The sequence below is a fragment of the Triturus cristatus genome, chromosome 6, assembly GCF_964204655.1.
Source record: "Triturus cristatus chromosome 6, aTriCri1.1, whole genome shotgun sequence".
In the NCBI taxonomy this organism is placed as follows: domain Eukaryota; kingdom Metazoa; phylum Chordata; class Amphibia; order Caudata; family Salamandridae; genus Triturus; species Triturus cristatus.
The window spans coordinates 298,856,816-298,871,963 of record NC_140589.1 but is presented as its reverse complement, the minus strand read 5'-3'; the positions used below and the strand labels follow the sequence as shown (position 1 = coordinate 298,871,963).

General features: G+C 47.1%; 1 protein-coding gene across 2 annotated transcripts in view; it reads right to left on the bottom strand.

Moving 5' to 3' along the window:
• The window catches only part of NBAS (NBAS subunit of NRZ tethering complex), a 2,067,161-nt gene that overhangs the window by 1,046,783 nt on the left and 1,005,230 nt on the right, over nt 1-15,148 (bottom strand). Inside the window, exons 36-38 of one of the 2 annotated variants that reach the window (XM_085610668.1) lie at nt 12,565-12,732; nt 488-601; nt 54-177 (exon numbers count right to left, since the gene is read on the bottom strand). In XM_085610668.1, the coding sequence (XP_085466794.1) occupies nt 54-177; nt 488-601; nt 12,565-12,732 (406 nt within the window). The remainder of the gene's footprint in view (nt 1-53; nt 178-487; nt 602-12,564; nt 12,733-15,148) is intronic. The other variant, XM_085610669.1, reaches the window with a different exon arrangement.

Genomic DNA, 15,148 nt, shown 5'->3' with positions numbered 1-15,148 from the left:
GCATTTTGCGCAAAACAAAGTAAATTCTTCCAAGTGGGCCTCGCGACTTTTACCTTCCGTGGCTGGAAACAGGTTGTCGCCGTCGCTCTTGGTTTCCGCTAATTTGCCTGTTCTGAGCAGCACTTCTGCGAAGCTCTCGTGGGTGTTGTGCTGGTACGTGGTGTAGGTCGCTTCATCCTGCACGAAAACCAATCAGAGGGCGGCTGAAAAATGGCGTCCTTTATGCCACCCATTGAAGGTGGAAACGAGTTCTACTTTCTGTACACAGGTGTTGTTTAAATATTGAGCTACTCACCTAAGACACGCAAATACAATCACTGTGATAGCATCTTCTGAAGACGCTTTAATCGTCTCAGAATCGCCAGCAGCTATTAACTGATTAGATAACACTTCTATACAGGTGCCCCTCCCCACGCCTCGCGAGAGTCATTGTACAGACGCTAATGAAGCCTTTGAAATCGGAGCTGCGCGCGCACGCTCCACTCACCTCTGCGATGAATGGGCTGGCAATGATGGACTCGTAGAAGGGATGGCAGCCCTGCTTCTCCAGCCCTGCGTTGGAGCCCGCCATGCTTCTCAGGGCGTCTCCAAATCCTTGGGCCTGTGGGGAAGATGGCGGGAAAGCAATTAATACTGCGACGCCTGCGATTGTGTCTCAAGAAACAAACTGAATGAAAGGCACCACTAGCTGGATCAACACGTAGACTGGCAGCAGGGAATCATGCCACACAGACCCGCCACCTCTAAGGTACTTCGACTTGAACCAGGAGCTCTAAAAAATGGCCCCATTAGATAGGCGCAAGCCAGTGCTCACCTAAGGCGCTTCGCCAAGGTGAGTTTGTCTGGAAGACCCTATACTCCAGTCAAATAATTCTAAGTAACACAGCAGGTGCCTGTTTTGTTTTGCAGATGTTTCAATTGAGTACACTCGGTCACAGTACTGTACTACGTGAAATTTGTTTACATTTACCATTTCAAAACACAAACTTCTCAGACTCTGGCAAAGACCGTCTCTCCCACCCAAAGACCCGACATTGTCGACACAAATAATTCAAACCTGCGCGTGGCGTGCACTGGAGAAGATGCCAATATTATTATTATGGAGAAACAATATGGTATTTTAAACTACAAATAAACAAGACATTTTGTTTACACAGCTGATATATATATTTGCAGTTTTATATCGTTTGCACAGTTCACACGCTGCTCCTACATTGATAAATCAAAGGAAGTGAGGCACAGCGAAGCAAAGTGATATGCCTAATATCACACAGCTGGCTCAAATTGGAGCCAGGGCTCAAGCCAGGTTTCACAGTCACAAAGCACGAAATTCTGATGCTGGACAAGGTCTACTCCACACCGCAGTTTTACAAACATGAACAATGTTTTGGGCTAAGTTGAATTTCAAGAGTTATACTAGTAGCTGTTCAGTAAGATACACCTGCAAAATACACACCACAGGCGAAACCAATCCGACACTTGGTACACGCTAAGCAAACTAAATAAGAGTGATAAAAGCACAAAGGGGACTGTGCATTTAACACAAAGCAATACAGCAAACTGCATAGTTTAGAAATGCATATATTTTCCCTTAGCACACAGAGAAGGGTAAGACAGTGCAATCTGTTTATGCTTTCATTGCTATGGTCTTCCCTTCCCTAAATTAACAATCACTACTTCTGACGAACCCTATAAAACATCCAAAGGAGCTTGGCCTCAGCTTACAAATACTCAGTAGGACAGAACTGCAACATGCTGATGCAGTCTGTAGATTCACTTCCATTTACTTGTTCTGCATTTACAACGCAAGGCCACTACACACGAGACACACATTTTAAATTTATGTGATACACTGTGCCTAATGAACGAGTTACTTACCTTCGGTAACAATGTATCTGGTAGAGACATAGTCTAGCCGCAGATTCCTTAACTTAGAATATCCCCAGGCGTCAGACTGGATCCGGAAAACTTTTCCTGCAGCAGCACGTCTGCGCGCCGGTGGGGTCAGCGCCGTCTGGCTCCGCCCTGACGTTGTCCCCGGACATGACGTCAGTGGAGCTATATATGCCCCTCCTGGCGCGCTGGCGTCAGTTTTCGTTGGAGAAATTTTCCACATCAGAATGCGGAGCCATCACCAAAAAACTGTGAAAATATGGGAACAGTGTGCAAAAATAATGGAAAAATAGAAGAAATTGACAAGTGAGACAGAGTAGTGCTCTGAAGAGCCACCCCGCAAGAGCGAAGGCTCACGCAACGCTAAAGGGGGACAAGGATGTGGAAAAATAGCCTGGCAGAGGATAGAAAGTCCACATCCTGAAAGTAAAACCGTGAAGGAGAAGAGGTCCGAAACACTAGATTAAAGAGAATTCACCACAAGACATCACCAGAAAAGGACGTCGCAATTCCAATCAAAGATCCACAATGTACATAGCCAATAGAAGGAAGGCCGCTGAAGGAAAGGCCGCCGAGGTGGCAAAGACCACAAGGCAATGCAGAAGGGGAAAGCGGGATGGTGGGAAAAAGCGTGAATGGATTTCACAATCTACAATCCAGGCAAAGGACTGGAACGAACATATGATCTATGAACAGAGCTTATCAGTCTGTGTTGGAGTGAGAGTATATCACCTTGCAAAAGGGCAAGCCACCCCAAGGGAAGCAAGTATAGAAAAGCCTCTACCTGAAAAGGTCCGCGCAGAACGGAGAGGATGGGTGGGCGTTAAGGAATCTGCGGCTAGACTGGGTCTCTACCAGATACATCATTACCGAAGTTAGTAACTCGTTCATCTGATAGAGACGTCTAGCCGCAGATTCAAACTTAGAATAGATACCAAAGCCATACCCACAGAGGAGGCGGGTCTGCGACTGAATCCCATGAAGTTCTAGAAGAAGGTAGGGGTCCATTAGGTGACTTAACACTATAAGGAGGACAGACCGCAGGTAACCACCCGAGCAAAGGGAGCGGAAGTAGTGGGAGGCAAAGGCAATAGAAGCTATCACGAACAGCAGGAAAGAACCCAGTTATGGAAAGTGGGTTGAGGCTAAGTGAAAGTTAAAGACTCGAAAGAGGGAGATGAACCCACCCAGAGTGGGAAAGATCTCCAGGATCTGAAGCAGTGACAAAAGCCTAACAAGCATTTGCAATGCAATAGGTCTCGCATTTACGTGAGTTTAAGCTATTGGCATTGTAAATGACAATGTCTTTTATTTATGTTTTAAAAACGAAAACAAGAATAAAAGGCATTGCCATTTGCAATGTCAATAGCTCAAACTCGCGTAAATGCAAGACCTATTGCATTGCAAATGCTTGTTTTTCTAGTGCCAAAGTGCTGCCTGTGCCCCGCACTACCCTGTAAGCTCTACACAAGCACTATGCAGAGGACCCCCTGCCTGTAATAGTAGGCGAGCTGAGGGCCAGTTGAAGAAAGGTAGGCCAGTGACTGCTGGGAGGGGGGAGGGGGTACGTGCCGTAAATGCAGTGGTGCACCGGCATTATTAGTACTACAGAGCACTGATGTCACTGGCGCAATAGAGGCCAGGATTGACCGGTGCAGGTGTCTCGATTTTGATCATTTGAATGGACCAAGCGGCGCATCTAGACGGGAAAACAGACATGCTAGAAGAGACAAGAGTCGGGGTGGTCAATATACTCCATACCGTGACTCCTGCCAGCGCATCATGGGCTCTAGTGCAAGCAAGGAAACGGGTCTCCTGGCCGCTGGTTAAACTGTGAAATAGCAAGAATCGGCGTTCAGGGGCTCCCTCTGGACCCCAGTGTCACTGCTCCTGACGCACCAATCATGCCCTGAGCACTTAGATGTGAACCCCTTCATTCAGCCCCAGAGGAGGTCTGGCAGGTGTGAACGGTATGATCGGACTCTTCCTCACAAGGACAGGTAAGAGGCGACCTGAGACCCCAGACATATAGCAAGCACGTCGTGCTTTGTCAGATGTCCGGTAACTATGTGGCAAATGTGGATTTTCAGCTCACCTTGCCATTATTAACGGCAATTTTGTTTTAATGCGAAACAAAAATAAAGCAAGGTGACATTTTGCAAAGGATTTAATTAGAGATAACTCAAAGTATCCCGGTGAGCGGTCCAAGGTACATCTGGGTAATGCCAGGCCGAAGCAACAAGGGTACAGAGGAGTGTTATATGCAGGAGAAAATAAATATGAAATGATAAAATGCTGGATCAGTTTCCATAACCCCGACCAGAAACCGGCCAATTTCCAAATTGGAATACCTACATGTTTATGATTAGGAACTCCGAGGTGACTTGCAATTGCCATCGCTGATAAGGAAGGGGTACTTTATTCCTATACATGTTCACCCCATAACCACTCCCACAAACTACTTAACTCCTTAGTACTGTGCTCTTTCCTACAAAGAAATAGAATGTTTGTAAACATGAAGAATAAAAAGGTGAGACCTATTAAAAGAAAGAACAATGGCGCCCTCTGCTGTATTTTAGAAGTATTGCTGCATTCTTAAAACAAGCATTGGCGCGCGAAAGCACTTAATGAGCCATGACGGCTCGTAGATAAGAAAGGCAGTTGGCGGCTGGAGCCAAAGCTATGGAGAAGGGAGGGGGGAGTGGCAGCTGAGGAGCCATTAGATGCCAGCTGTGCACGTGCATGTGATCGTGCACTCAAGCTTTAGGCCAGCCAAAAGACTGTGGGTAGCACTTTGAAAATCCCACTTACAAAATATCTCGCTCAGAGCAGCGCAAGCGCTAGCTCAGACGAGACCTAAAAAGGCACAGGCCGTTCAAGAAAACAGTGTGAAAGAACACTGAGAAACTTGTACCCGCAAGTGCAAGTGGGACAGCAGAGGCAATAGGTTGCCCCTCACCCAGAAAGCGCCAGCATGGAGAAGAAACCATTTTCCAGATATGGTGAGTGTTGTAGATGCAGATGGCAGCCAAGCTGTGAGAGACAGCAGCCGGTAAGACAGAGACCTCGCATACCAGCCTAAAGAGCAGAACTGCAAAAAGTAGCGCTGTGGAAACCGGCACCAGTAAGAGTGGAGCGACATAAGTGGCAAAATGCCAATTTATGGAGCAAGATGCTGGTAGCACGGGAGGTAGAAGACACGCCATGACCAGGCGATGGTGCCATAGTATGTGATGGTAGAGTACAAGCAATAGGGCTTTACCAACCAGAGCGAAGACAGGAAGGAACCCAAGCACGTTGTGTGGACTCTGGATCTATATGAAGGGCGCAAGGACTTCGTGTAAGGTAGCAGAGCAGCCAAAACTGCAAGAGGGCAGCAGACTAAAAAAGGGCACCAGGGAGTCGGACACTTTAGGAAATGGCAGAAGAAGTAGACCGGGGCAGGACCCACGGACACTGTATGAGGGAGAGCGCCTGCACGAACCCGTCGGGTAAGAGCACCGAGGGGAGCTTGAGCAGGAGGGAAAACGTCGAAACAATGAAAAACGAGACCCAACAAGAGTCCCCCGCAAGACAGAGTGGGAGAAAAACGAGGCACATCCCTGGCAAAAGTGAGGCCAGAGGCAAAAGTCCCTGAATCGAAGGAGGAAAAGATACCCCTCGGAGAGTGTACAGCATGAACCCCAAGCAAAGCTTGGAAATCCCCATACGGAAAAAGCAGGGTTCATGGACACTGCTATAGGATAAGGGGCCACCAAAAGCAGGGATTAATGACACTGCTATAGGATCAGTAGCCCCACGTAAGCCAGACAACCTCGGCTAACCCAGTAGCTTGGAGGACTAGAAGGTGCGAAGGTGCGGGTGCACCAAAAAGGAACAACAATAAGCAGGCCGCATAGCGGTAATAAGTAACAGGCCTCATAGCGTCAAACAGGGTGCCGTTTGCAAAAGAAACGCCACAACCAGGTGGTGCACCAGACTTTGGAGATAGACAGTACACGGCATGGGACCCACACCAGATCCCGATGCCATACAGACAGACCAACCCAACTTGCAATAAGGCAAGTTATACGAGGAATCCAGTAGGAAGAGACAAGGGACTTTGAGTAGGACCTCTGCTGAGGGACTCCATAGGAGTGTACCAAGACAACGGTTGAACCGAATGCCATCAAGTACCCCACATAGGGTAAGGCAAACCCGTATGGGTGTCCTCATGGGTTAAGTACACAGTCAGAGGACTGAAAAGAAAGGAAGCAGCCAACCGGCTGCGCCGAACAAACTGAGAAATGGCTAACCAGCCGTGAACAGTAACCAGCCCCGAAACCCAACCTGAGCATTAGGGCGTGTCCAGGAAAATAACGCCAAGAACACGGCCACCAGAGTAACCGCAGGCCGGACAAAATACGGGAGACCGCCGAATCTGCATGGCGGTCAAAAAGATCCACTCCATTGAACGGAAGATCCCCGAGGGCATCTGAATATGATCAGGGAAGCGACTGTCGCGCAGCCAAGCATTGCGACGTAAAGCCACAGCACGAGCCTGGACCCGTCCCATAGTCAGTTGCGTCCAAGGAAGACCGAAGGGAAAATTGCGCCATGCATCGTCCATGCAAAAGAATGCGGAGGGGAGAAGGTGAGCAACTGAGTCCCAAAGAGCAGCAGATGCGCGTGCAAACACACAGGCTGTATTTAAGGCCCTGAGGCCTGCGCTAGCGGAGGCGAAAAGCCTTCAGCCACAATCATCAAGCCACCGAGACTCTCTTGTGGGAGGTAACAATGGTAAACAGTGTGAATAGTGCAAATCAAAAGCTGCCTGAACAACTAGGCCTTGAGCAGGCGGGTGAAGAGACAAACAAAGAAGATCACCTGGTGCCGGGCAGTGCCTATGGGCAATAGCCCGATCAACATGGTCACCCGAAAAGGGTCTGGACCAAGTGCCATGCAGGGTGTCAAAGAGCGAGTCCCCGAAGGGCAACAAAGGTTCTACCTCAACAGGCTCCAAATGGAGCAGATCCAATAAAGGATCAGAAAGTAGAGGCACTATAGGGGGTTGTAGGCCAAGCACAGCAGCAGCCGCCGCCGCCGCCCCCTGAATAGCTCGCACAAACGCAGCCCTAGACTCAGTTGCTATCCGAGTAGGCGATAACAAATGGTCAGTAGGAGACGGATGAAGGCTAAGTCTACCACTGGACATGAAGAGTTGCGAAGGCGGAGACTGACCGGAATGCCAGGCTACACAAGGAACTTGCACCCTGGCCCCTTGATCATGGGAGTCCAGGGAAGCCCCAGGATCCACAGGAAGCGTAGATGGGAGCACCGGCGTTAACGGACGTCGTGGGGGAGATGCACAGCCGCCCGAAGAGTCGGGGGGATCATCCACCGAGGGAAGCCGGCTCGACACCGGAACCGATGTCGAACAGCGCCGTAGTGGAGTCGCCAGGACGCCGACAACCTCCCTAGAGAGAGTACAAGGCGCAGGCGCTGAGCCTGTGGCAGTACATGGCGCCGAGGTCGCGAGGCCCGTGCCGAGGCTGGCGTCGCCGTTGCCGCCACTGACGTCGGCACAGGGGAGCCCTACAGGGCTATGCGCTGAACGACGGGAAGGGCCGTGCTCTGGGCCCCGGCTTGTTGGGTTTGCGTCGGCTCCGGAATCGGAGTCGACGCATACAGCCGGTGCCGAAGAAACGTCCGCAGACGATGACCCAGCCTCAGTGCCTGCTACCTCTGTGACGCACCGGGGAGAGGGGGCGACTGAAAACAAGCCTGGAGTGCCTTAGAATAGGCCTCCATTTGGGCACGTGTTGCCCCTACACCTGGAGAGGGTGGATAAAGAGGAAGCCGTACGCCTTTAACCGGCTCACTACGAGAGGAATGGCCGGCAGCGGCACGGGTGGAAGGAGATCTCCGTAAGCGACGCCTGTGCTTACGCTTACCTGGTGTCACACGGAGGTCGCGGGAGCAACCTCAGGAACGAGCCCAATCCGGAGAAGAAGAGCGAAGACGGGAGGTAGCTGGACCAGACAGCCGTGCAGCCAGCAACTTCATGCGCCGCTCCCTCAAGGACTTTGGCTTCATTCGTTGGCACAGGTCACAGTCCTTGGAGTTGCGGTGCACGCCGAAGCACCACATACATATGAGGTGAGGGTCAGTGCCAGACATCTGACGTGCACAGGCTTCACAAGCCTTAAAGCCGGAAGGCATTGCACACTGTTCCACCCCCAGACACACACGGTGTCGAGAGGGCCCAAAAACCAGGCCAAGGATCTGCTGGTTTCCCAGGATCCGTGTTCGGACGCGGAAAAGAAGAAAACTGACGCCAGCGCGCCGGGAGGGGCATATATAGCTCCACTGACGTCATGTCCGGGGACAACGTAAGGGCGGAGCCAGACGGCGCTGCCCCCCGGCGCGCAGAGGTGCTGCTGCAGGCAAAGTTTTCCGGATTCAGTCTGACACCTGGGGATATTCTAAGTTAAGGAATCTGCGGCTAGACGTCTCTATCAGATCTGGTCTGACATTCATTGTTGGCATGCACACTCTATGACTGTACAAATTGCACTGCAGTAACCGTCTAAGAGCGCAACAGGGTTGGAAATCTTTTTTTGTCTTGCGGGAAGCCTGTGCTAATTATACTTTTTTACCCCAATAAGTGGTCATTTGTTTGGCGACTGAGATATCATTAGTTTTCCCTGAGGAGCACAAGGTTAGTAATCCCTGTATACACCTGGCCACTATCTGCAGCTCCCTGTTTGACAATTACTTTGAAATATTTTTCCTCCGCCCAAGGATAGACACACAGGTGTTCCACTTTACATTTAATACAAATCAAACAGAATGACAAGAGACATACACCTTTAATTTGTGCAATGTGTAGGGAAAACTTAAGACAGCGCGTTGCTTCATTTGGAGTCAATGTAGAAAATAGAAATGGACAAGACACTGGTGAAAATGTTATGGATTCTAACAAACATGGGAGCAACCACAATTTGGCTCACACTAACCAAACACTTGGGCAAACTTGGGTATAAAGCGATCCCATAATCAAGGTGGGAGTCTCCTATGGCTGTGACCATTGAGGAATTACTCTCTCTCTGGACAACGATATCTCATGAACTATTTGCAGGTAGCTGAAGTCACAGTTGCCTGAGATTTCGAAGCCAATTCGACATTTAAAAAAAACCTCTAGGTTATGAATACATAGTACGCTCAGTTGGCCGGAAGACATCACATAAAAAAGCTTTCCTCACAACAAAATCCAGGTGGCTCCACTTAGGCTTTGAAAGTTTGGCATTTTCAAGTTGCCATTCAATGGGTAGAGGAATGCCACCAAGCTGCCTTCTGAAAGATAGTGAGGCATTTGAGACATCTTGAGACGCAGAAAGGTACTGAGAAATGTTAGGAATTACATTGTGAGCCAGAAGCAAAATCTGTATTCTTCCACTCATACTCTTTCAAAAGCCCTATTACCAGTAACATATGCAAATATCGCTGCTGAACCTCTAAATGTAAAGCTTGCCCAAGAGAAGAACGTTAGAAAAGGTGAAATTCCATCTACAAGACTCAGAAGTTGGATGTTGTTTTTTGTCATTTGACTGTACACCTCTCTAAAACAATACAAGTGCAGAAATGTAAATGTAGGTAGGTAGGATCCATTCTAGCATGGTTACCTCCACTTTTTGCTGGTGTCAGTATGTTTTTGTGATTAGTCTGGCTTGGATCCTGCTAATCAGGACCACAGCCACTGGGCTTCCCCCCTAAATTTGCTATGGTAAATACTTTGGTACCTCAACAATAGGCTACTAGTGTACCCTTGTAAGTCCTTAGTATATGGAACAAAGGTACCCAGGGCATAGGTACACCAGGGGTCTCCCATGGGCTGCATAAAGTATTATGCCACCCATGTGAGACCACTTAAACTGTGACTACATACCTGCCATTGCAGCCGGTGTAAGCTGGTGCTAGCAGCACTTACAAAAGATATAAGTTTCCTTATATCTGAAGTCACTACACTTAAAATCTATAAGTCACTCCTACGGCAGGCCTTTCAATCCTGAAGGCAGGATGCTTGTTATGAGTGTGAGGGTGCCTTTGCATGAGCAGGACACTCCTACAAACCCCGGAGTTGATTCTCCAGGCTTTGTAAATGTGTTCAGCCATTTTAATACATATAGTAGACATCAGGCATTACACGATGTCTAACTATATAGTGGCTGCACCAAACCCAGTCATGTTTGGTATCAAACATGTTGGATTACCACCAGCTGAAAAAAAGCAAGAATTAGTGCAGCTGTTTCCATGAGTTTAGCAGGTAATCCAATACTGCTGGGGGCACAACTCACCACAGGCCAATAAAAATGTAGATGTCCTGAAAATAAAACCAGAGGCCAATAAAAAATGTAGCGGTTCGGGAAAATAAATGTCATATTTGGGATCAGGAATACACTCTGTGCAAAAGAGAACATGCCTGCATCATTGACTCTCCAGTGACCAGGCAGAGCCGATGAGTCACACGGAGTATCCCTGACATTTGTCTTACTCGTTTTAAGGTCAAGGCAGAGCTCACCTTCTTTTAAGTGGTAAAACCCATCAGTTTTGGGCAATATTTCTTTCCATAATGTGGACCAAACAACCCCAGACCTCGGATCTTCCTACGCATCTGGCTTCAACTTCAGCTCTAACCCATCTACGTGTTTTCCTGTTACCGTGCCAGAGCTCTGAAGTGGCCTAAGTCACATATAGCGCTATATAAACACGTATAACGTTAAAAAAAATCTTAAATTAATAACGCTATTGCAGTAGTTAATTTGAGCCGGGGCTTTCAGGTGCTAAGCACCGGCACTTAATTGGTTTCCGGTGCTCGACACCGGCACCTAATTGTCAACACCATACTTAGAACAGTCCACCACATGGTGGCGCTGCTCATCTAATTTAGAGATGAGCAGAACAATGGTAGTTTAGGAATACAATATAGATTAAAATTGCTAATACCTGCCTCCCCAGCCATTCCTTTAGATTTGGGGACCTGGAATAATCAGAACTGTCGCATTTACATGGAGAGTGATGGTTAGTAGTTGTTTTGGCAGAGATGACAAGGGCGATGGGTGGTGCAAGCTGTAGTGGCCTCCTGGTCAGAGCCCTGGCACTTTAAGTTTCACAAATTAAGCACTGGGTATACTATATAGAGAGATGGGTTTCCTACAAGCAGAAATGCAAAACTCCATGTGAATGTTTCATGCAGGCAAAAAGCTGCTCCACAGAGTCATTACTCTTCTGGTAACACCAGATATATCGGTGTCCAGTACCATTGCACCACTCTATACTATCAGTTGTATGAAACACTTGTCTCTCAATGACCAAAGTGACCTTCCAGGAAGTAGGTGCTCTGGTGAGGGACTCAAGAAGCTGTAAATATGTGGAAAGGTGTGAGGGTGACCTGCAGGACAACACAAGCAGGGGAATAGCTGATCTATTGGTGGCTGTCTTGGTTTTAGAAGCGCAATATTGCCACATGCCGGCCAGACAATTCCGTCAGCCCAACTTGCCCTAGACTCCGTCCCCAGGATCCACAAGACCAGAACCTTTGGAAGTGGTTTCTCCTACCTCGCCGCCAAGACCTGGAACACCCTGTCCCTCCTCCTCAGCTAAACTGCATCAATGACCCAGTTCAAGAAGGACTGCCACACCTGGCTCTTCAAATGATCCTACACCCAGAGGGACCAGCAGCCCCTCCTAGCACTTGAGACCTTCACGGGTGAGTAGACACGCTTTACAAGCCACTGATTGGTTTGATTGATTGAGTATGGGACATGAGGTATGGTACTTTGACATCAGCTTAGCATTGCTTATTTCTTGTACTCAGGCACCGTGCTGAACTGTGCCCCAAAATTGCCACCAAAGCCTATACACTTCTGTATTGTTTAGCATGACCTAAATAAATGTCAAAGTTCAAAAGACAAGCAAGGGGCAGATGCCTGAAGCTGGCCCATAATCTGCTTTAAGAGAACTTCAGATCTGGAGCTCCTTCTGCTCAGCACTCAGTACAGTGGTTAAACGCTTTTTGTTCTGCATTTGTCAGTTTTATGGCAACAGGCATTCGGACTCCTGTATATTTTAGATTAGAAAGGATGGGATTAGATCAAGATAAACGTTGTGTTCCATACTTCTTACTTGGCAATCAGTTACGATTGTGGCAAATTGCTTTGCTCTAATTTTGTGCAGTGAATCATTTGATAAGATACAGGCCTATCTATCGGCTATTCTTTTTAAGCTCTTCTGAAGATCAAGCTGTGCTCAGTGAAGATTACAGTGCCTTGTGGAATAATCTCTAAAGTACAGGCGGGTGGAACAGGGCGAAGAAAACAAGCAGAGATGTTTGACCTAGTGGAATATCAATCTCACTTGAACACAATTATGAAGGGCAAATAATGATTTAGCGGCATTAGATATATATATAGATGTCTAAACACGAGTTTTGCTTGAATGCTTCTATTTTTCCATCAATTTTACATGAACCAGTAAACCATTGTCTAACATTAAGTGCATTATTTTATAGAAACAATGTTTGAAAAAAGCTTTTGTTAGACAAGTGCACAAAGATAAATGAATAGCAAACATAAACAGGGTGTTAGGGCTGAGCTTCGCCATGTGTAGACACACATTCCTAATGCTCCTTACTTGTAAGGGTCGCAGGTAAGTTAGGGACTTCTTCCACCACTGTCCATCACTCACAGCATGCAACACAGCTTTAGTGGTCATGGTTGTATTAGTCAACACTTTCATGGTGGACGATGTGGTCCGATGTAACAAATCAGCAGGTTGTTTTGCGCTGGCTTTGGGTTCAGCCTGCAAGTTTATGCAACACACAACAGGGTGAGTTAATGACTACAGGTAAAAACACAACAAAAAACACATGATCACATAGACACTTAGGTGACAGACACATGTTAAATAATCTCTACAAGGCTCCACTGCTACCGAGCTAGGATTCCACTGCGTATTTAACAACATAAACATACAATATGCACCTTACGCGTTGTTTACTAATTTCACAATACCGTTTCTTACATGTATATTCTCTAAATGTCTTGGTAAAATACTGTGTTAAACATTCTCAAAAAACACAATTTCCAGCCAGAAAAATTAGATATTTCATTTAGCATCAAAAGCCTTTATCGGCTACAGACACCTTTAGCTCTCTGGTAAAACCTCAGGTTTGCTATGACGAGAGAGGGGCTTTGGATTAGCTCTCTTCAGCAACTTGCTGCTGTGACTAAGCCCCCTTAAGGTGCTAGCTTGTTCATCACATTTTAGGACCAACCCACTACAATTTGTAGATATTTACATTTGGGGCTTGAAATTGGTAAGTAGCACTTAAGTAATTGGTGTTTGCAATGCTCCTATAGCACACATACACAGTTATTTACTTGAAAAATGGAAGTCGTGATGGCGTGGGGCCCTAGTGCTAGTGGTAATCCTGAGCCAATGGGAAAAAAAAGCATCACGTACAGTGCATGTTGGACCTGCATTTGTAGTTGGCAAGTGGAGCGAATACTGCACCCACAAAAAACACACCAGTTCGCTCCCAGGTTGTGGCCACATTCCATCCAGCACTTTATTGCCTTTCGGCCCCTGTCCCTTCCCTGGTATGGACGTGACCCTCTTCCCCCTCACCAAGCCCCGTTAACTAACCGTCCTCCACTCCCACCAATCTCTCTTCATTCAAAGACTGCAAGACAAAAGACATTAGGCTAAAGGGACGGGGTGCACCCTAATCGGCTGTTTGCAATGCAGCTTGGGTCATCCCTTCTTACTTTGGGATACTCATGGCACTATGGGTGTCCATCAGCGCACCAGGGTAGGCACTCTCACACTTCTGCCAGACTGACTCTGCCTTCAGCATGCTTGGCAACTCCCCATCTTCTCACCCTGGAGCTGCTGAGGTCCCTCCTGGCTTAGAATAGAATATGCAATTTACAACTATTGGCTTTGCAAGTTCTTGCTTACATTCTGACCAGCTTGGCAGAAAGGCTCTTGGTGCTTAGTAAGATGCTTTGCAATGCAAACAGTATGGATTGGTGGACCCATTTGTACCTTCATAAAGAAATATGCAAATGAATACAAAGTTACATACTCAATATTTTTTAATGAACACTTCTTTTTGGGTTTACAAGAACAAAGAAGTACATTGTCACATAAGCAACTTTGTTACAAATCAGTACAACCCAGGGAGCTCAGGTCAACAACTGATTCAACTGAACGATTAATTAAACATTTCAATTAACTATAGTACGTATGGTGTCAAGGCCGAAATGTTCCCACCATGGAGCCCAAATCTTGTTGCGATTCGTTAGCCCCCTTTCATCTAGTTCTTAGCGGGTAGAGTTGTTCTGAGAGCAAGCCTTTGTTTTCTCTTAAATAGGGCACCTAGTTCAACTTCTCCTTCCAAGCATGAGGGGTTATTTTGCCGTTTGGGCTTTAGAAGGCTCCTCAGAATCTATGTTGACCGCACAGAGAAGTACTATTCACATGAGCAGTTATTCACAGCTATTATTGCTTCAGGAAAGGACATGGCAGATGGTTTTTGCCCTGCATGAAGTTTTACTATGAGCTTTCCCTGGGAAGCACCACTCCATTAGTAAAAGAGCTGCCATGTCTGCTGTGCTCAGAGAAGTGACTGCTTATTATATATAGCAGGCTGCTACTCAGGCTCCGCCAATGTGTTTACTAGACATTACCTGCTGAATGTGGATGTTCCAGGTGTGACTGCTGTTGGCTAAGCAGTGCTGCAGCTCTTTGCTGTAGCCAACCATCCAAGCTCCTGTTTACAGATCACTCATGTCAGTCTCTGATGGCTTCCTTCAATACATGAGTAATATGCTAAAAGAAGTAGTCAGTAGAACAAGTCACTGCTCTGGGTTTTCTGATGGTCAGGACTGGTGCCTCCTTTCCAAGATAGCAAAGCAACATTACAATGCTAGCCGGCACTGAATTACAGGTAATGGCCTGCAAAAACACCCTTTTCAATGCTTAGATAGAGTTTCAGAAAGAAAAATTATGTTTTGCACTGAGATCTGAAATCCTGGCACGGTTTCTGCTGATGTACACCTCTTCTTCCTCCAGATTCGTCATCCCCTTTGCAATACCCACCTCTCAGTACTTGTGGCATTTTTTTGGTAACCAGTTTTGCAAATTCAAATCTCTTTCTAGATCTGACTTTTTACTATCTCTGTGGATCAGATAAATCAAGAGGGACTAATGT